Source organism: Vidua chalybeata, chromosome 11 (assembly GCF_026979565.1).
Source record: "Vidua chalybeata isolate OUT-0048 chromosome 11, bVidCha1 merged haplotype, whole genome shotgun sequence".
NCBI classification, from domain to species: Eukaryota; Metazoa; Chordata; class Aves; order Passeriformes; family Viduidae; genus Vidua; species Vidua chalybeata.
Genome location: NC_071540.1, coordinates 16,748,883 through 16,769,840, shown reverse-complemented (window position 1 = coordinate 16,769,840; position 20,958 = coordinate 16,748,883). Strand labels below are relative to the sequence as shown.

Genomic DNA, 20,958 nt, shown 5'->3' with positions numbered 1-20,958 from the left:
TTAGGATTCCAGGCTGTGGAATAAAGATAAATCCAAGTTCACCCTCCTGTCTTTGTTTCCAAGACTCAGTAAGACAGGGGAGATATGGCAGAGCTCATCTACACAGCCATAACCATAGGAACACCAGCAACAAGGGTAAATCAACACGAGATTCCCTATCATCAGTCTGTGTTTACACTGGAGGCCTCAGGCTCCCTGCACCAACCTGGCTGGCAGTCCTGGACCTTGCTATGGTTGTGGAACTTAAGTAAGGAAAGGGAATTATGAAACAAATATTAATTTTTCTGTCCTAGTCCTAGTTCTGTCCTACCATCTCTTTTAGAACATTTTTTTACAGCACCTGGTTTCTGCACTCTGGTTTGAAGCCGTGCTACTGCCTTCCCCATTCACTCCCCTTGCCCAAGCTGCTCCAAACCCCAGCTTTTCCTTGACTCCTACCTTGCATTTGGCCTTGCCTCAGTCCTTTTGTTTAGAAAAAGGTAGAAAGAGCTCTGGGTGTTTTCCTGAAAATCAAACCCAGGGGAGGCAGCCCCAGCAGAGGCAAGGTACCCCAATGCCAGTACCCCAATGCAGGCAGCAGCACAGCACAGAGGTAGAATATTGCTCAACTGGAGTTGCAGCTGCTTGGCATCTTAGAAATGTGCAGGTCTCTGAACTTGCAGGGGTTGCGTCTGCACGCTGTGACACAGCCAAGGCTCGGAATATCAGGCAGCCCTGGAAGGAGCTGTTTGTACCTGCCCTTGGGAGCAGTTATGCTTCACATATTTTTCTCCTCTGCTTTGAAAGGTCACATGGAAGAGCAGTATTTGTGAAGGGGACGAGTGAAGGTGACTGCTGGGGAGAACGGACACCTTGAAACAACCACAAGAGCTTTTCCAGGTGAGCAGAAGCTCCTTCCCACTCCCATTTTTCCTGGGGTGGCCACTGACAACATCCACAGCCCAGCAACAACAAGTATTTACTGCCTGGGCAGAGCCAGGGAGGGACTGATCCCACCTCCTGCCATTTCCTCATTGCCTTTCCTCCTCCATTTATTTCCTTTGGGTTTTCCCTTTGATTAAACTTCTGGCATGTTGGAATGTTTAATAATAAAACAGATAACTCATGGGAGATGATATTTATAAAATCTACTTTTTTTTTTTTTTCACTTTTTGTAAGACCTTGAGAGAAAATCTTGAACTACGTTCTTCCTTTTAAAATAAAAAAAAAAAAGCAGAAGGTGCAGTTAACAAGTTTTCAAACAATCAATGTTTTATTTGGTTAATTTATTAAACACCTTTAAGACAATTAATTTTGGTCTGTACCCTTCTATAAAATGATTCAAGTTCTGAACAAACCTCCGATACATAAAGCAAAGTTACTTTTACCATACGCAAATTTCAGATCAAAATACAACACTCTGTTTTCTTACATTTATAAAACCCGGTCAAATACAAACGACATTAAAAAAGATAAAACACTTTCACTGATCCTTGGTACAATATTACAGCACAATTTGCACAGTGGCAACTAAGTCCTCAAAGCACAAGTCAAATACTTTAAAAAGGGAGCCTCCCTTTAGTTACCCAATGTTCTACTGAACACGTAAACAAAGCGAGTGCTACTGAATCCAGGAAAATTCCCGTGTCCCTTTTCATACCATGTGTGAGCCACAAAGCAATTCTGCAAGGGAAGCTACTGGTGAGTAACCAAAGAGCTTTCCTACTTTGCTGTTACCAGTTTTTGTGCAACTACTCCATGAAAATGAACGAATGGAGGTGGACCAGACTCTGCACTGGGCAATTTATGGCAACTAAAGTAAACCAAGAAATTAGTGTTTTTCTAAAAACAGACCATAAAACTATTAAAAAAAAAAAACAAACAAATTATCATGGGTACAACTGGAGTAACTGCCTTTTGCTTCACCTTCAAGACATCTAATGAAGACACAGAGTGTTTTCAATTTTTGAGTTTGTTCAATTGCAAAACCCAGTGTTTCAGCAATGGGTCAAAATGCCATTAGAATTGCACATTTTTTTTCAATTACAGAATGCATGGTTGCATGAAACGCTCATTTGGTGCTACACCTGAAAGCCTGCACTTACACTAACCTGTGAACATGAGGGATCTCCTATGAAACACAAACAAGAACAAAAATTAAAACTACAAACATAAAATTATAAAACTCAAGTCTCAGTTGATAGACATTCCTGGGAAGGTCCTACTTAGCAAACCTTGCAGCAACACCTCGAGAAGAGAAAGTAAAACCAGAAAAATGGATAGGTCTGATGTGTCCCCTCGGGCTATGCTTTGCACAGGCAGTCAGGGCAGTCATACCACAGTGCAACTAAAGGGTTTTTGCCTGAAGTTCTGCAACCCCTTCATTTCCCCCACCCCCAAACCACTGATTTTACTCACAGTTCAATTGTAACTTCAGTTATTCAGTCTCATCTAATGTGAAAACGTGTACATAATTAAATGGAAAAATACACAAATGGATCTAACTTTCCTCTCTCCTCCCTCCCCAAACTCATGTGAAACCCACAAGGACACCACACACTCCAAAACTTTTCCTATCTGTTAATGTTCACATAATCCTGACAGAACAGAGAACTGCAAACTGCACAAATAATACATAGTTAAATAATGCTAAAGTGTAAACAATACAGGATGGACATGGTTTAATAAAACCCTAGTGAGGTACAGCAAAAACTTAATTTCCTAATTTAGTGTTTTAAGTGCAATTGAAACACCGCTGTACCACCCTTCTGCAAACACATCTCTCCAGAATTAAGCTGCACTACTAGGCTTATTTCCTTAAAGCTACATACCCATGCTATAACTCATTATATTGACTTAATGCAAATATTTGTGGGGAAAATTAATTTACAGGGTTAATTAAATTTTTTTTTACTATTCAAAAGGAATGATAGTAAAGGGATCAACCATGGAAAATGTGGTAATACATGTTTTTTTAAAAGATTTCCAATAATTCTAACACAAAACAGCAAGTATATTTTGAAAAATGCATAGAAACCCTGTCAATACAAAAATCCCCACTGAAATTACACAACTAAGCAATTTTAATCTAAATATTTTATGTGCTTTTCCTATAAAGGCCACTTTGACGTACAAATACAAAAAAATTTACATTTTTCCCCAAAATAAATTATTTGTTCCTCAATTAAAAATACTGAATATGGAAGCATAACAACCCTCTCTCATGCCAGCTGCTCATCTGCAGTGGCTATTCCTGAAGAAGAAAATCTCCTAATATTTTCAGTTACCAAAAGAAATAAGAAATGGCTTCAGCCTGTGGTCTGCTTAGCACTAGGAAAAACCTGGGGGAGGGAATGGAACAGGCTGAGCCCCTTACACTGCGTGTGCTGGGGAGGGAATGGATGTACACAGAGACAGCTTTCCTGCTTGTCTCCCAGGCTATGCACCAAAATCCCTGTTTGGAACCAGAGAAAGATATCGAGGTCAATCTGAATTAAAGAGAGACAAAATAGTAAAGGGGATTAGGAGGCAGAAACTGTATGAGGTCCAGAGTGGGTTAAGGAAATGAAGAATTCATGATCACCTGGGAGAGGAGAGCTCCTCACAGGAGGCAGAACCAGGAAAAACTGTACCCGTTTTTTAACAGGGGGAAGAAGAGGAACACAAGGAACAAATTTCATTGGAAAAATGAAGCAATGGGAGAACAAACAACCTTTACCAGCAGTCCTGACCACATGGGCATTTATCGCTGAATTGCCACAGAAGCAAAAAAACCAAACCCACACAGAAGCAGCAGAAATGAAAACGTACTTGGACTGATGGGAGACATCACAGGGATTCTTTACTGTAAGCACCAGATCCACAACTGACTGACACAGGGAAAGCAAGACAACACCAACCCAGGGGGCACAGCAAACCCCAAACTCCTGACATGCTCTAGGGCAGGGAGGTGCAAACATGGTGAAGTGGCCCCAGAGGGTAAAGCCACACTGGTGGGGTACAGGACAAGCTCCAGTTGACAACACCATGGGACAACAGGAGGGACACACATGGAGATCACATCATTCCGAGCCAAAACACCCAACAACCTGACCTAGCTAAACTGCTGGGTCAGGCAAGGGGCAGGAGCAAAAGCAGTGAACTAGAGTTGATCTGGATATGAGATTCTTGGGCAGCCATTGAGTACAAGCTCTCCTAACCTTGGACCAAGGACTGGGTTTGGAAGGACACAGGAGCTGCACTTCTGTATCACAAGGAATTCAGCTCTCTGGTGTGCTGTATTGCATAGTTTGTTTGAGGTCAAAGAGCATTTATGTCTTATTTTTCCCCATTTTAAACAGAAGTAACTCAACATACTCCAATCAGAGCATTCCAAACCCTGCCCCCAAGTGATTAATTAATTAATTTCCAAAGATTTTGGGGTGGACACATAAAAGCTAAAACTCCATTCCCACACAAAGCACAGAAGGACCCACAGAACATGTACACACACATTAAAAGCCTGTAACAGTAACCACACCTGTAATACAGGAGTCAGAGCAGGACAGCTTCATGATGGGGATAACCCTTGCTGTCCAGCTGCATGCCACAGATAGTAAAGAAGAGGTGAGTGCTTTTACCTCACCACACCAATGTGGCTTTTGTAGAAAAGGTGGCAATATATTCCGACAATATCCTGGTAATTATCAAGATCTTAGAATTTGACAGAACATTGAACCTTTAGGAGAATGGCAGCAATGTGACATCACATTCCAATACCCTCCTATTACTTGGTTCATGGACTACAGATATCATAATTGGATTATTCAATAGTTGTTTCACTCTCTTAAGATATAAGAGTATTTGTACTGTACAAAGTCAGACTAAGTACACTAGTTATCATTCTTAAAACACATATTCATTTTTTTAACCCAATCCCACAAGATTCATGGAACTCAATAAATATGGTTTACTGAGGGAAAACTCTGAAGATAGAGCATCTAATGTGAAGAAATTTTAGTTTTTGTTTCTGAAGGTAAAAGTAAAACAATTCCAGCTTATCAGAGTCCCACTCTGGATTATGAAGCAGTGGGCATACGAACTGGGATGCAGTTTCACATCTCTGGTTTCTCAAAAAAAGAAAAAAGGAAAAACAGGTGGCCAGAAGCTCCCCGGCTCTTTAGGCCAGTACCTGTGGTTCCACACTGCAGACATAGCTCCAGAACCCACAGTTCCATAGCTCCAGAAGTTTCAGATTTAAATATAACAAATGCAAAATAGCGGATCTCCTATAACAGCCCATAAATCTTTATATCATAAGGGACAGTGTGGACTCATCCTTACCTGTGCAGCAGGGAGCAGCTGCAAGGCAAGGAATGATGCTGCTCCTCAGCCTTCCCTAGAATGAGAGGATCAGGAATTTGCAAGCTCAGTAGAGTTTCTCCATGGCCCCTCATTTATCAGCTGTTTTTCAGAAGCACTGCAGGTAACACAGTTACTCCTGTGAGGCCACCAACCGGTGGCTCCTCTGCACTGACAGCCTGGGTGAGTCCGGATGGTCCAGAGGGCAGCACCCAATGTGTGAAGGAGGAGAAGGACAAGGCAGTCTCTGGACTCTTTTCAAAAGGCTAAAGGGCTCTTAGATTAACATGACTGAGAAATGCTACAGCACTGGGACTGCAGAACCTAGGAGAAGACAATAAATAACCTGCTGTCTGGAGATGGGATAAATTCAAACATCAACCCTTGATCCTTCCTGCTGCTTCAGACAGGGCAGGAGTAGGACTTTATGTGCTTCAGAGAAAGAAAAACCTTCCTGTAGCAGAGTTATCAAATGCCTAAACCAAACTGATGATACAGATCAAACAAAAATAAAGACAGCACAAAAAGGACAACAAAAAAGTTCCTATGAAGAAGTAAAATTCAGCTCTCTCCTCCATGGCTTGTGTCTACAAGAGCCTCTCCTCGAAGTGTCCAAGCCAATGTCACTGCAATGGCAGCACTTGGAGCTTCCCTCCTCCTTCCTCCTGAGCACCAAACCCTGGGGGGCTGAGCAGGAGGGGTCTGAGACAAAGCCTACACTGGGCACAACATCCCAGTGATCTGCCAGCCACATGGGTCAGCGTGTCCCAGACACACAGCCACGTCCTGGGACCAAGCCTGGGAAGATTAATATTTATGGAATAGCCACCATGATGCTAATGGAAGGCTCTGGAATTAGCAGCTAATTGGTACAGTCTGCAGAGTTAATGAATAGCTCCTTGTTTCACCCCTACTATTTGTGCATGGCTACTAAAATGTTTGCTACATTGAATTCCAAGTTAGTATGAGCTACTCCTCAAAATTTTAGAGGAACATATTCTCCGTGAAGCATTTCTTGGTTTTACCTTTACAAAGAAAGGAAAAAGGGAGCATTTTCCCATTACATTTTGTATTATTAAGGCCTTTGACAGTTTGGAAGCCGTCTTTATGAAAAGGGATGCTTTTCAAAATAGAGATGGAATACTCAAAGAAAAACTCCACAGAACAAACACAAGCTGATTACCAGCTTATATTGGTACTTTTAGAAGTCAAGCACAGTGTAAGGAATTCAAAACTATGTCAAAATAGCACCTTTAGGAGCAGAAGAAAAGACACTTTTTTAAAAACTTTTTCAATCTAAGCAAAACCCCATATACCTGAAGATCAGAAAGAAATGGTCAATGACATAAGTTCAGGTATGGAAGGTGAGTATTGATTTGAACAGTTTTTCCTCTGTAGGTGATTAAATGGGGAACTCCACAGGAAAATATCTAATTAGACATTACAGCAAAATCAGTGAATCTCTCTATTGAGATAATGTATCAAGTTCACAGGCAAAACAGTGAGAGCAGAGGCAGAGAGAAAACTATCTGATCTGTCCTTAAAAAAGCAGAGACTTATATTTTTTAAACAGATCTCTTCCTATTTAAAAATCATCAGGACAGCGTTTCAATTGCTACTCCCATTTCCAAGTATAATAGTTACTATCAAGTAATAGAAATTTTTATTTACTCTTTACAGCAGCTGCAGGTCAACCTTGGTCTTTTTGTACAGAACCATTAATTTAAAATGAAATTAAGCTGTCCTTGGGCAATGGTACCATTCTGTCCTGCTTCTTGTCTGCTTTTAGGTTTTTTTTAATTGAAGGACAAAATGTGATTTAAAACAAAACAAAAAATATCTGACAAAGTGCAAAGAAAGAAAAAATGAGGTAGCTGGGAATAGGGGCTTTTCCCCCCAGGACAAGGGGCCAGACTTCCAGGCACAGTGACACACATGAGGGACTGGGCTACACCTGCTCTACCTGCAGGTTTGCTTACAGGTGTTCAGGTGATCTGTGACCTGCGAGCATCAGTTTTACAAGCTCCATGAAAAGTTATTTCATTGTGTACTAAGCACTGTCCCCACACACACTGATGTGCAGAGATGTGCAAAAGTCACAGAGAGCAAGTTGGTGTGGCCACCCTCTGACCCATAGGAGTTGTGCTCCCACGCCCATGGGCACAGGCCATGTGTTCAGAGGGAGAGTGAAAGCAAAATCCTGTTAATAACAGCAAAAGAGAAAAAAACTGAGGCCAGAGGAAACATCGTACATGGAACACCCAGGACCTGGCCCTGATGGGCTTTGGGGTCCAAACACTGAGGGCAGTCAGTGGTGGCAAGTCCATGAATTCTGTACCAAACCCAGCCTCTTGCCCCATCTGACACTCACAGCAAGGCTTGTGCCGTGTAAGGAGAATCTTGTACTGAACCTTCTCCACCCCTCAGCACTGTAAAGGAGCTTCCAGGAGCCCCCCAGAACACAGCTTGCTGTTTACATCATGTAACCAAGATAGGACAGAACACTCACCATGCATTGCAAAATGCACTCTCAGACTCTTAAATACAAACGTGTTTCAATTGCAAGAAGCAAACCACTCAGGTTTTGGAAATCAAGGATTTAAAAAAAAAAAAAAGTTTAAAATTGACTTAGCAGGTGTTTCCCCAAGCAAACAAAAGCTAGAACAGACTTCATGTTCTCTAAGCAGCCCAAAGGAGTCCTTTGGACTAGTTTAAGACCAGCTCTGAAAGGGTTTGAAAGTATTTCTTAAAAGGGCACTCCATGGCTTCCCTTCAGAAAGAAGGTATAGCAAGAGCTTTACAGAATGTCAGCTGTGTTTAACTTGATCACCTCAGCAGACACCCCTGTGTACTGCTTTATTCACTCAAATAAGCAGGCTTTGCTTTTTAAGACATAAAAACAGTGAAACAAGTGACAGGTATGATAATGCTTTTCTGCTATCATTTGTAAATTAAGAAAGCAGATTAATAAACCCACAGCTTTTGCATGTGAGGTCATTCAGGAGAGAACCTCAAGCACAGCCAAGGATCAGGTTTTTGTAGCATGCTGCCTATTGCAGATGGAAATTTAAACTTTCCAAAATGGCTTTTGCTTTCATCAGGTACACATTTGTTCCACAGGTTTTTTTTTTTTTTCTGTTCTGAAATTGGCAGAGGTGGCAGCCCAATAACAGAATGCACAGAAATGACACTTGTGAAACAAGTGCACAGCTGGTGGCAGGAGGTCGGTCAGGCTCTGACAGGGTTTAGAACTACAGATAAAAGAACCTTGCCCTTGATAAAAACTGAGGTTGTCTCAGCATTAACTCAAAAGAAATGGAGAAAAGTCAAATAAATTAAAAAAAAAAATTAAATAAGTGCCTAAGGTGGTCATTCAAAACCATCCAGTATTAAAAAAAAAACAATTAATTTCATGCTTTATCAATAAAGTAACACTAATTACATAGGGTATGCTTCTTTCTATTACTGTAATCAGACCCATCAGCTTTTACCAGGGCTCAGAACAGCCTCATTTCATTATGCAAATTCAAGGACACAGGTAGGCAGTGGCATGAGCAGCTTCATGTACTGAAGTGCTCTGGCAGGTGTTCTTTGCTCACAGAAACCCTGCAAAACTGCTGGGCATCAAGATTTAGCCTTTTTCCATTGAAAAGCTCCAATCTTCCAGCTCACTTTTCAAGATATTTCAATAGATTATTTCAAATAACCTCCAAATATTATTCTATATAAGTCCTTTATGTATTGCAAATACTTTTATAACCAAAAAGCAGCTACCTAGAATAAGTAATTGTAAAAAATATTATTCAGATTTTGTATCACCAATAAATATTCAACATAATCACCTGTTGGTAGTAGCTCATAGTTTAATTCTCTTGTTGCCCTTTATCCTTTTGAGCAGGTGTTTATCTAGCTGAATGGCTTTAGTCTATGTTTTTAGGTAACCTATTAATTAAAAATTTGAGAGAATTGATTGCTGGAGAACAGCAGCAGTCAGACTGCAGAGTCACACTGGGCATGGCTGGTCAGAGGCGTCACCTTAAACCCTGGCTGCAATCCTTCCTATAGCAAGGAATTTCCCAGGGAAAAAAAGAAAAAAAAACCAAACCCACACCAAAACCCATAAGGATGATGGAGAGCAGGTACCAAACTTATTAATAAACTTCAGAGCACACAGAGGTGACCCCCACTAAAATGAGCAGAGTTTCCCCCAAACCCTACTGCCTTTAGCTTTTACTGGCTCACCTTCCCATGCCCTGTGCTTTTCTCTCACAGACCATGTGCCCTGGAAACACAGCTCCAAGAAAAAACAAGGAAGAGCATCAGAAATGGCAAATGTCAAAAGGCTGCAGCAGTGACGACTGAAACACAGGCCTGTACTCAGTCCTAAACGGGAAAAGGAAATACTCCTTTGGGAAGATGGAAATAGCAGCTTCTACCAACACGGATGCAATCAACACCCCTCCCACCCACCTGAAGTAGCCGTTTAAGTACTCCAAAGAGCTAAAGAGAACACAACCCTCAAATCCTCAGTGCCAAATTAAAGGCAGAAAGGATCCATTTAACACTAAATTAAATATAATTCCTTGGAAAGCATTGCTGTGAGTGGCACCAAACCACACCTTAGTTACAATGTTCAGTCTGCCTGTGTCCCTGGGCACAGCCACATTTCCCGAGGCACAGTTTCATTCTGCAGGTCGATAAATGCAAACAAATTGCACTTAATCTAAACAGTTCTAATTTTAAATACTAAAGCCTGTTGCCAGCTGCCTTTTATTATATATTTGCATGGCACCAGTGCTCTAATAAAGAGCAAAGTGTCCATATGCATCACATGGAGTATGATGGCAAGGCAGCTGTGAAGAGTAACTCAAACCTGCAGAACTGTATTTAAAAAAAAAAAAAGTAGATTTATGTTGCTTTCAATAGCATTCATTTTAAAAAAAGAACCACTGCTCTTTTTTGGAACACAGTGAATTTTAAGCATATCTGTATTTTAGTAGAGCAGTTGAATTATTGTTATACACAGAACAACCCAAAAGTTTGGCACTTGTAACAACTTGGATTTGTTATTGCATCCTCCACTCTGCATGGCACATGCATAATAGCAGAGCCCCTGCACAGCATTTATGGAACAAACAGAGAAACTGCAGTTAAAACAGGGGAAAACCTCCCCAAACCCCTCAGTCCTGTACTTGTGCATTTACTGAGTTCATTCAGGCACCAGAAATATTGCAAAGCAACCAAGCTGCCTGGTGTATTCTGGAGGGGGAGTTCCTAAGCCAGGCGGTTCAGTAGCTTTGATAAAAACTTATTTTCATCAAGATCTCTGCTCCTGAAGGCAGGCTGCGTGTCAGGCACGTGCTGTGCAGTCAAACACCAGGGACACAGCCTGCCCACAGCTATCAGTGAGCTGATTTTGAGCTTCTTCTGGTTTCAGATTCACCTCTGTCCTTTTGTGCAATTTTGTATTAATTTGCCTTCAATTTAAAGATGAAGTACCTTCAAAGCTACAGAAATTCCACTTGACCAGAAGCAGCTGGGCTGACACAGCACTTTCACAATAACTAAAATTTAAGGATTAGCTGACAAAATATTTAAGGACAACCAAACCTTGCTATGGTACAACAAAACAGAAGACTCTTCAGGATGCCTCTTCTTCAAGTATAAAACCAGCAAGGGAGAGGATCTGAAATCCAACCCTGACTCTTTAGGAATACGAGCATTTGTCAAGGCCAGGTAAGGAACAGAGCCAGGCCAGGCATGTGCCTCCTCAGAAACTCAAGGGATTTATTTTATGAGAGCAACAGCACTTTATACCTTTGCTTCTGTAATCTCTCTCTGCTGTGCAGAGCAGCCACAAGCCTACAAGTGTAAAACAAGCACAAAGGACACTGCTGTGTGCTTACAGTAGCATATACTTTCCCCCCCACTTTTCCCCTAAAATTGACAATTCCAAAATTTTTCCAAAATTATCTGTGGCACATGAAAAAAAGGAAGAAGAAACTTTTCTTGGGGGAATTGTGGGAAGAGATGGAGTAAAGGGAGAAAAAAGCCACCACTCGTTCCATCCACAATTCCTACCCTGTATTTGGTGATCTTCTGCTTTCAGTAGCTGGGGTTGGTCCAATTCCTCACCAGGGAGAGGAAAATGGATGCAGTGACCCAGCCCAAGTGCCTCAAGCTCAAGGTGGCCCAGCCAGTCCTCATCCTGCACAGACAGCTGGCCAGGACACACATGCAAACAGTCACCTGTGGAGGACCTGGCTGAACATCAGTGTCAGCTCATAAGCTGGGAGGAATTAAGGCCACTGTGCTAAGCAAGGACAACTTAAACAAGTTTCTAAGCTGCCAAACCACCTAAAACCCCTGGACTGCAACTCAGAAAAACTCCTGAGTTGTTTCTCATGTGGTTCAGCCATCATGTGCAGCGGTACACAGTGCCAGGAGAGCAGGGACAGCTGAGTGGTGGCATTTACCAGTGAACCCAGTTCAATCTACAGCTGTTTGCACATTCAACACTCAGCAAACTGGTGACCTCCCTCCTCTCAGCACCTCTGGTACCATCACAGCCTCCCTCCCCCTTCTGAAGTCAACCATCCCTCAGTAAAGAGAAAGTGAAGTCAGAGGTGAGCTCTGCCTCTTCACTCCTACACCATCACTGGTACAATCCCTGCAGAAAGGGGAGCCTTCGCTTCAAAGCCTTGCTCCAAATTCAGAGGGAAATCGAACCTGGTTATTGCACAATCCAAGGGATGCACTCACAGATCAGAGCTGGACAGACAGACAGACAGGAAGACACATCCCTTCCCTCCTGCATACACAGAGGCTAGAACAGCTCCTCTATCAGTCCCACAGACAATGCAGATGGGGAATGGTCCCATCCTCTTAGGCAATGCCAAGGAAACCAGTTTTGGCATCTCAGGAGTGCCTAAATCTTGAGCACGCACCTGAAACCCCTGGAGAGCATCCCTGGAGACTTGGTCCCCAGCCACATGGAACGTGACACGACTACAATGTGCTCAGAAATTCAGTTTGTGACTGGTTCAGGTACAGAGGCTTAAACTTCTTGGTCAAATCTCACTGAGTGCATTTGCAACATGCTCCAATCACCAGCAGATTTGTTTGGTTTATTTATGTTTTCTTTAAAAAAACAAACTAATAACACCTAGTGTTAATCCTACTCTAAGTGTAAACATTTGGTTCAGTAACTTGAACTGCAAAACACTGCTAGAGTATTTACTTGGATTTATCATGTGCATTAATCACTTACGTTTTCTGGATGCTGAATGCCCTCAAGTATACTGGGAAGCTACAGGGACTCGGGAGATAGCAGCTGGCAATATTCTGAATAACATTTTCTGAAGTTTTCCAAGCCACTTAGAAAACTGAGCTCAAAGTGAAACACATACTTAGGAACATTCATCACTTTTGAATATGGGATCTTGGCACTTTGTCTGAGGAAAAAAAATTGATCCATGTAAGATTTTTCAAAAAGGGGAAGTTTTACATAACTAACAGCACTTGATTTATTTCACAAGTCAGCCAAGGATGGAAATAGTGGTTCACATTTCTGTGGTAAAGCATTATATATAAATTTAAAATCTGAAGACATATATATACACACACCAAGTTTACTGCAATGCATAAATATATAAACTTTTTAATATGCCAACTAATATAGGTCAGAAAATTGATGTATGAAGTTCAAGTTTTGCAGCACTTCAGCATTGTAAAAAATAAAAATAAAAAAAAGGTCAATGGGTTGGCTGCTGCCCTTTTCCCCACCCTCCCACACTCCTCTGCTCAGTAATCAGAGTGATTCCAACCCCACATCAGTGCTATGGAAGGACTGAGCAGAAGTAAGTTTCAGAATGGCTCTTCAAGGACTATTTAGTGAAATACCAATATTTTAGGATCATATTTCAACATATGTAAAATTATTTCAATAAAGATGACAAAGGTTTACACTAACACAACTGAGGGCAGAGTTTGGCTTGTCTGAGGTCCACAAAGTTGCAGAGTGGATAGTCTTGTATGTAGTTATAATACTGGTTGTACAAAGTCTCTTTTTCTGAAGGGCAGGAGGTACTATTTCTATTTTCCATCTCTCCCATTTTATTCCTTTTAAATAAATACAGGTTATGTCCCGCCCATCACAACAACAATGAAATCAAAAATTGAGGTAAAACTGTTCTACCAGCTGATCTTGACTACAAACAAAAGTCAATAAAATATCACTACTGATGTGAACAAGGCTTAGTAAGAAATAAAATGCAAGATACTAAGTTCTTAACTATAACCACACCATAAAACCCAGCTTTCAAAGTCAGATAGCAGTAAACAAGACTGTACTGTAGCACAGAAATCATTAGTAAACCAACTTTTGATCCCAATTTAAAGTCACTGTACGAATTTTCCTTAACTCTTAATCCAAACCCCATGTTTTTTTGCAAAATAAATATATCCTTGTCATATTTCACCTTTGTTGTAAGAGACATAAAATGCACCTTTCTACAATCCTCAGTCTTAAAAACCATTCTTAGCTTGCAAGCAATCTGAAGTAAAAAGGAACACAATCTATTTAGTTTGTCCTTTTACTCTTACCAAAAGCAGCAATCATCACTAACTGTTCCAAACATGTCTTCCCTTTTCACTTCAAGGAAAACAGCCACCAAAGCCCACCTAGAAGCGCATGCCACCCACCTGCAGACCAGTTCATCAGGCTACTCGAATGACAGCGTAGGAAAAAACTGTTTACTTCTTTGTGGTGTACTGAATCCATTTTCTGGGGTGTATCCATTTCAGATTAGTCCATTTTATATATATTAAAAATATTTGTCAGAATGAAACCGTCGCAAATGAATGAAAAACTGTATGTACACACCTCCACCATTTTTTAGGCACAGACCTTATCTTTTGAGAAAGGACTAGAAATAAAAGGTGCAACGACCAACACCTCCTGTGGCCTCAGGCTCCAACAGCAGCACACCAGGGAGGTTGGTTATCATGTAGCTTCTGTGTATTACAGCTATACAGTTCCAGATAGCACATGGATTTGTATCAGTTCCCCGCAGGGGAAATGCACCTGAAAGCTTTTTTTTTTTTTGCTTTTCAATAAGCTTCGCCAAAGGAAACCGATTCCCACCAGTTTCACACACAAAAATCCTCCTTCAATAACAGGGTTTAAACTCCAAATGGTTACGACTGAAGGTGTTTCCTTGATCTCCCCTTTTATTTTCCCCCTTCTCTCCTCTTTAATGTGTACTTAAGTTATTTGTTCCCGAAACAAGTACTGAGACTCAAGCTTTGTAAGCATTTAAAACAAAAACAGTTACCATACCAAAGCACAGCATACAGTGTAATTTTCAGCTGTAATTTCTCAGCTTTTCCTTTAAATAGAGCTAGATTATGGTGGACTGCACAGAACTCTTCCAGTCTCCTCCCCTGGCAGCACGTGGATCATGGAGAAGGTACGCGGATGCGGAACAACCCCTGCTGCAGCTGCAGCCGGAAGAGTTTGCAGTTGGCGATCCGCAGCGCTGCGCAGCCTGTCCGGCGCAGGTCCGAGGGGAACAGCGGCTTTGTGCGCTGCCAGGTGCCCGTGCTTCTCTTAAATTCCCTAACATAGTCATAGTTTGTACCTGAATTAACGAAAAAAGAGATGAAATGCTTAAAACTCATTGCAGCTGCCACCACGTTTAAGCTCTAGTAAGGCAAATACATGAATGAGAGCATGCACCGGAACACAAATCAGTGTCTGGATGGGTGGTTGAAATTATCGTCAAAAAGGAACTACTATGACATTTCAGACCTACTTAAACCCACCAAATTTGGAATTTTGTTTGCTTATATTTTGGAGGAAGCCCTGCTACACACTCGTATATGTACACATGGCCACAAAAGTTCCAAATCTCTTTTACAGAGCGTGGCCAGACACTGGCAGCTGCAAATCGAGTATGTTTGATCTATTTGATTGGGATTGAGAGCCAAGAGTCACTATCACATCCATATGAACCACTGGACAATGCCCCTAGAATGCAGAACTGCCTGTTTCCCACTGCAAAGAGAGGTGCTACTCAGGCACTAACAGGACCTCAGGCACTAACAGGTCTTCTTAGATAAAAGCAGTAACACACTCTTAGTCTTGATCTCTTGTGGTCTTCAAACTAATCAAGCAAATCAAGACAATGCTCATGGCACTGAACTTGTTACTGAAGAAGTCCAAAACCAGCCGGTGTGTATGTCCAGCATAATCCCATAATCCCCCTGACCCACAGTTACAGAACAGTGTCCCAGCCTCTTATTCTTAAAATGTTCAGTCTCTTCAGTGCTAAGTATTCAAAATATTGGAAGGAAATGAGCATAAAGAGGTTTTTAGTCCTGGCTCTGACCTGTATCGAGATCTCCAATCACGTATATGCTGGCTCCGATAGGCACAGCTCCATACACAAAAGAAGAGCTAGTTGGGATACATAGGTTCTGGTCATTTAGATAAATCCACCTGTAAAAATAACAATTAAAAAACAGGATTTGATTTTTAGTGAGCACATTTAAAAAAAATCCAGAGTCTTTTTGCAGCTGTAATCTTTGATTCAAAAGCAGAGTGTACATATTAATTTGTTATGTAAAGAGAACATTGTATAGTTTGGGATAGTCCTGGTTTCTCCCAGCCAGGAAAAGCAGCTAGTACTGCTGTATCCTAAAGTTACTTAATTTCAGAATTGCTCCACTCATCTGTGTAATCTACCTATAATAAATTACTCTTGCAGCCACACAGTGTGACCTTCTGGAAGAGAGCAGGCATGTTAGAGAGCCAACTATGCCAGTTAATCTTCTCTACAGAGAAAATTTTAGGCAGTTTTAAAAATAGTCTTTAAATTGTCTTTAAAATAACACATATAAGTTTTAATGATCCAGAGTAAGGGAAAAAACAAATTGCTATAGCAGAACCTTGTTATTAAGCAGTGTCTCCCCCATATAATTCTTTAACTTCTTTATTAGTGCTTTATCAGGAACAACAAATCCTTGCCTGCTATGAAGAATGCAGCACTTGGCAATGCTTAACTTCAAACAAGGGATAGAAGACTGGAAATCAAAGTGGTAATGGAATTTGGAAAAGAAATGTCCTTTATCTGGAATTGCCACAGATCGTTCCAATCTCATATCAGGCTCTTTTCAATCCCTTTCCAGCTCCTACAGTAATCTTAAAATTCCCCTGTGTTCACTGTAAGCACAGGCTCATTTCAACACTACATCAGCCTGATCTTTCCACCAAGTGAAAAGCAGTTTTCCTTGTTGAAGCCTTTGGAAAACAGGTGGGGATGTACTCCTCATTCACGTGGGATGCTGGTTTATAAAGAGGTCTCAAGAGTTATCAGCATACTCTCTGTGAACCACAGAGAACTCACAGTTCTGAAACAAATTCCTACAAAATGTTGCTGCACCTTTGCAGATGCTGTCACAGTTACCACACACAGACCCTGACATGTACAAATCAAGGCCATTTTAGGGGACTGCTCTTACACTTTTCATTAAATAATTTACAGAGAACATGAAGGTCTGAGAAACCTTTGAAAATCATCCCATATATTTTCACAGCCATACCAGGTTAATTTGAAGGAAAAAGTTAGAAAATGCCCTCCCAGATACTGCTGATCTTTGAAAATTCTGCATCATCTGAACTCTTGATTCAAAAGTAAACCACTTTTCTGGCACTGAAGGAGATGCTGCTCCGTATCAATTATCTTGGAGACAGAAATCAATTTTTAAAGGGCAAATGAAAGGATTGGCTGCCCATTATTTTGTCTGTGCTGTACACTGAAGGATTAACGTTCTGCACAATGCAAGGAAATGGTTTGTAGCTGTCACAGAGGAGGACAGATGAACTAAGGAGAGAAAAGGAGAAGTTCTCTACACTGGTTCAGAAACTCTCACAGATCAAAACAACTTGCACCATATTTCATTAGCTTCCTTCCCTTACTAGAGAAGGAGAAGGGCACAGTATTTTCACTGCTTTTTAGCAGCAAGTGACCTAGAATTCTGAAAACTGAGCAAGTGGCAGAGAAATGCAGAAGAAAGTACTGGATTTTTTTTTTTTTTAATTCTAACTATAGGATCAGGTTAAAGAAGGGAAAAAACTCAAATCAGGAGCTTATCTGCACTAGATACTCTGGGTTTTGGAGTTGAAATAAAAAAACCTAAACCCACAGGTGAGACACAAGCATTTTCCTACTATGCACCACCAAAGGACAGTATTAAAGTTTCTGTAGCGGCTTGTGAAAATTCATCCTCAGGCTTTCTCAACATGTATGCTTTAAAAAACAGGCACCACTTTTCAGGAACACTCACAGCAGCTTTAGCAGTTAAAACTAGGAAGGAACAAAGACAGGAAGGGCAAGGGGTCATGTTTCATCAGAATTTGACTAAGCTCCAGCTTAATGTGGGTTGTGCCTTCTGTTTGAACAGTATGGAAAAAACACCATGACCAAAAATTCACAATCTTCAGGAATCTGAAAACAGTCCTTGGAACAGAACTCTTGCGTACTTCCCTGGGATGGCTCCACTCAAACCAAGTCCAAGAGGAGCAGGGGGAAGGCAAGTCCTGCTGCAACCACAGGCAGAAGTGATGGCTCTGAAACTGGAACAGGCTTCCACCCAATTTAAACAAAGAAAGGAAAGAATCTTGATTTCTTTCAGTCTTAAAGTGAGACAAACAAAATGACCCATCCACACTGCTGTAGCTAACGAGTGGGAAGGGGGTAACTGCTTTATTTCCAAGTGGGAAGTAAATAAAGATGTGATACAGAGCCAACATATTCCAGACATGTCACCTCAAGATCACCCCAAGAAAGGAAGCTTGGAAATGAATGAAAATCCATGTTCCCCTCATCTGACAGTGCTATCAATCAGTGTTCTCATTACATTTGCATAAGCACTTGCTTTTAATGAAATTCCTGCACACTGACTGGAAGAATTTCACATCCTATGTTACAAGACTATTTAGTTCACTAGTTATATGCTGCTGAAAGCTCTTCCTTATTTTCATGATGTTCCAGTAGCAAAAAGAACATTGTAAAGGATATTTTACCAAAGTACTGCTGCTGAAAATTCTCTCTCACTTTTATTCCCCCCTAGTACCTGCAAATTTTCATAATTCCTTTTTGAATCATGAGAAGAAGGAAGAAATCCTACCCCACTTACAGACCACCAGGGAAAGGCAGCAGTGGCCATACACCAGCAGATCTTGCAAAGAATCCTGAAGTCAATTTGGGCTGTATTGAATATTTCCAACCATCCACATTGAAAAGAAAAAACTCGAGTGTGTACAGACATCATCCAATTCTCCACTCACCTACATGGTGCAAAAAGTGCATTATAAATTATGAACTCTGATAGAAAGTCTGACTGATCAAGGACTTGAGTATGTATTTAAGACTTCCTGCTTTTTATGGAGTAGAGCAACACTGGATTATTGGGTGAAGGATACCTTCACATTTCCATCTTCCATTTTCACATTCATTAAATATGTTTTTAGTTTGATCGATATTTAAAAAAACAGGATACAATGCACACAAAGCTCAATCTATAGCCTTTGAAAAAAAATCTACATCCTGCAAAAACCCTGCAGTCTGACATACAGCTTTTTCTATCTTTGGGTTCACTTAAATCCACTCATGCACATGACTCTAAAGACAGCCTGACAAAATATTTATTAATTGAAAAATCTCAGTTACAGCAGCACTTCAAGTATGAGAATTATTTCCTACATTACCCTGTTCACATTTCATGTGGATGCTACTATTTTGTCTCACTTCATTTATTCTATTACTTGTTTATACAGCACAGCTTAACAGGAGTCTCAATGTTTATTTTTTTGCTAGTGTGAAGATCTCAGCATATCCCCAGTCTTTGAAAAGTCTGCGTCATGGCTAAGAATAACAATTTTGAAAGACTCTGCACTGTGAGTTATTTTGGAGTAAGTTACTGTCAAAGTAAACAATATTAAACAAGTCCAGTCCTTTAATCCAATTCAAGCCAGAATTATGGCAGCTTACATGAATTAATATGTTTATATACTGATGTGAGTACATCCTTAGACATTCACTCTGGGGTAAAACCTGTAACTCAGACACTCGGGCTCTGGGTGCCTGGCATGATGATCGACCTTGTGCTCTGGCAATGAGGCCTGAGGCCCACATGGAAATTTGTGCAATGACACAGGTGTGCAATGCTGCACGTACCCCAGAACCAACACCATCCCACAGCTGAACTCACAGTCCAGAGAGCTCTCTGCATCCACAGACAAAGTGAACATAATGGAGTTCTCCACTTAAAAACAGCTGGAAAAGCCCAGCTCATTACGAAATATGCAACATTGGCAAGTAACTTTTAAAAAATCACTGTGAATTTTGGTTTCAGACTGCTAGAATTGATCTGCTACACAGATCTCTGAGGGTACTGAAACTTGGCATAACTGACAGACCCTGGAGCTGAGTGCTGGAACATAACACAGAGACACTGCACCCTCTTCTGGCTACAGCACCCCTGGGCTGAGCTGGGGCCTTCCAAACCCTGGAACACCATCCCCAGGCAGCAGCTGCCACCATCCCAGCCTTCCCTGGTCCCCAGTCTCCACAGAAACGCCCACAGGCTGCGCCCTGCCTGCAGGTTCATGCTGAATTAAATTTCCAAGCTCAGACTGGGCAGTGGCAGAGCCGAAAGGCAAAGTCTGGTATCTCAGCTGCGCTCCCCATGTGCCTCCTCCATCAGCTCCATCAGTCACCTCTGCTGCCTCCCCACCCCGTGCCAGCCCTCACACCACACAGCCAGCACTCAGAGCAGTTGGGCAGCTGCAGTTTTATCACTGTTCCACTGGAATCCTGCAAGGCCTGGGGCATGCCAGCGAGCAAAGACACAAACCCATCCCAGTGTGGCAGCCGTGGGTGCTGCAGTCAGCAGGTGGCACCACGGCCTCACCCAGGCTGGGCCCTCCCAGCTCCCCAAACTCCACTGCATGGAAGCTCAACCTGCATCAACCACTGAAACAGGTTTGCAGCCACTGCAGAGGAATCATGACCTTCTGAAGAACAGAATCAGGCTGGAAATATTTCAAGTAATTCCACTGAAAATAGCAAGTAGGATAGAGGGGAGCACTTCTTTCCACAGTTCTTTCCCTTTCAAAGACCTCTTGCAAAACATTAACAAGCTTCTACCATTTCCCCAGCCTCTAGAAGGCTAGCAAACACTAAGGGAGCATCAGCAGCAACAGCCCCTCTGATCTGTCTGCTTCTTTTAACCAATTTAAAGGATGTTTTTCTTCAGCTTCATTTGATTATAGCTAGTTTAGACATCACTTTGAACAACAGAGAAGACCTCTTCATACAGAAATTAAAGTCTCTTTACAACCATATCTTGCAAGAAAATTATATAATGAATTTACATCTACTGTTCTATTTTTGTGTCCTTTTATACAGGTCACTGTCATAAATCAGTCTTGATCTTCTAATAAAGACATGCTAATCTCCTTCACTTGTCAACAAGTCTTGAAACATCTGACCACAAAGTCTTTCTAAAATTTATGAAAGAAGAATAATCCAATTTACAGTTATATGCAAGAAAAAACTCACTGGAGGAACCAAG

At 41.4% G+C, this 20,958-nt stretch overlaps 1 protein-coding gene across 1 annotated transcript in view; it reads right to left on the bottom strand.

Annotated features, from left to right (window-relative positions):
* Positions 1-12,802: 12,802 nt before the first annotated feature.
* Positions 12,803-20,958, bottom strand: part of GAN (gigaxonin) — a 28,440-nt gene continuing 20,284 nt past the window's right edge. The window contains exons 10-11 of the mRNA XM_053953253.1: positions 15,711-15,820; positions 12,803-14,960 (exon numbers count right to left, since the gene is read on the bottom strand). Of these exons, the coding sequence (XP_053809228.1) occupies positions 14,779-14,960; positions 15,711-15,820 (292 nt within the window). The 3' untranslated portion in view covers positions 12,803-14,778. The remainder of the gene's footprint in view (positions 14,961-15,710; positions 15,821-20,958) is intronic.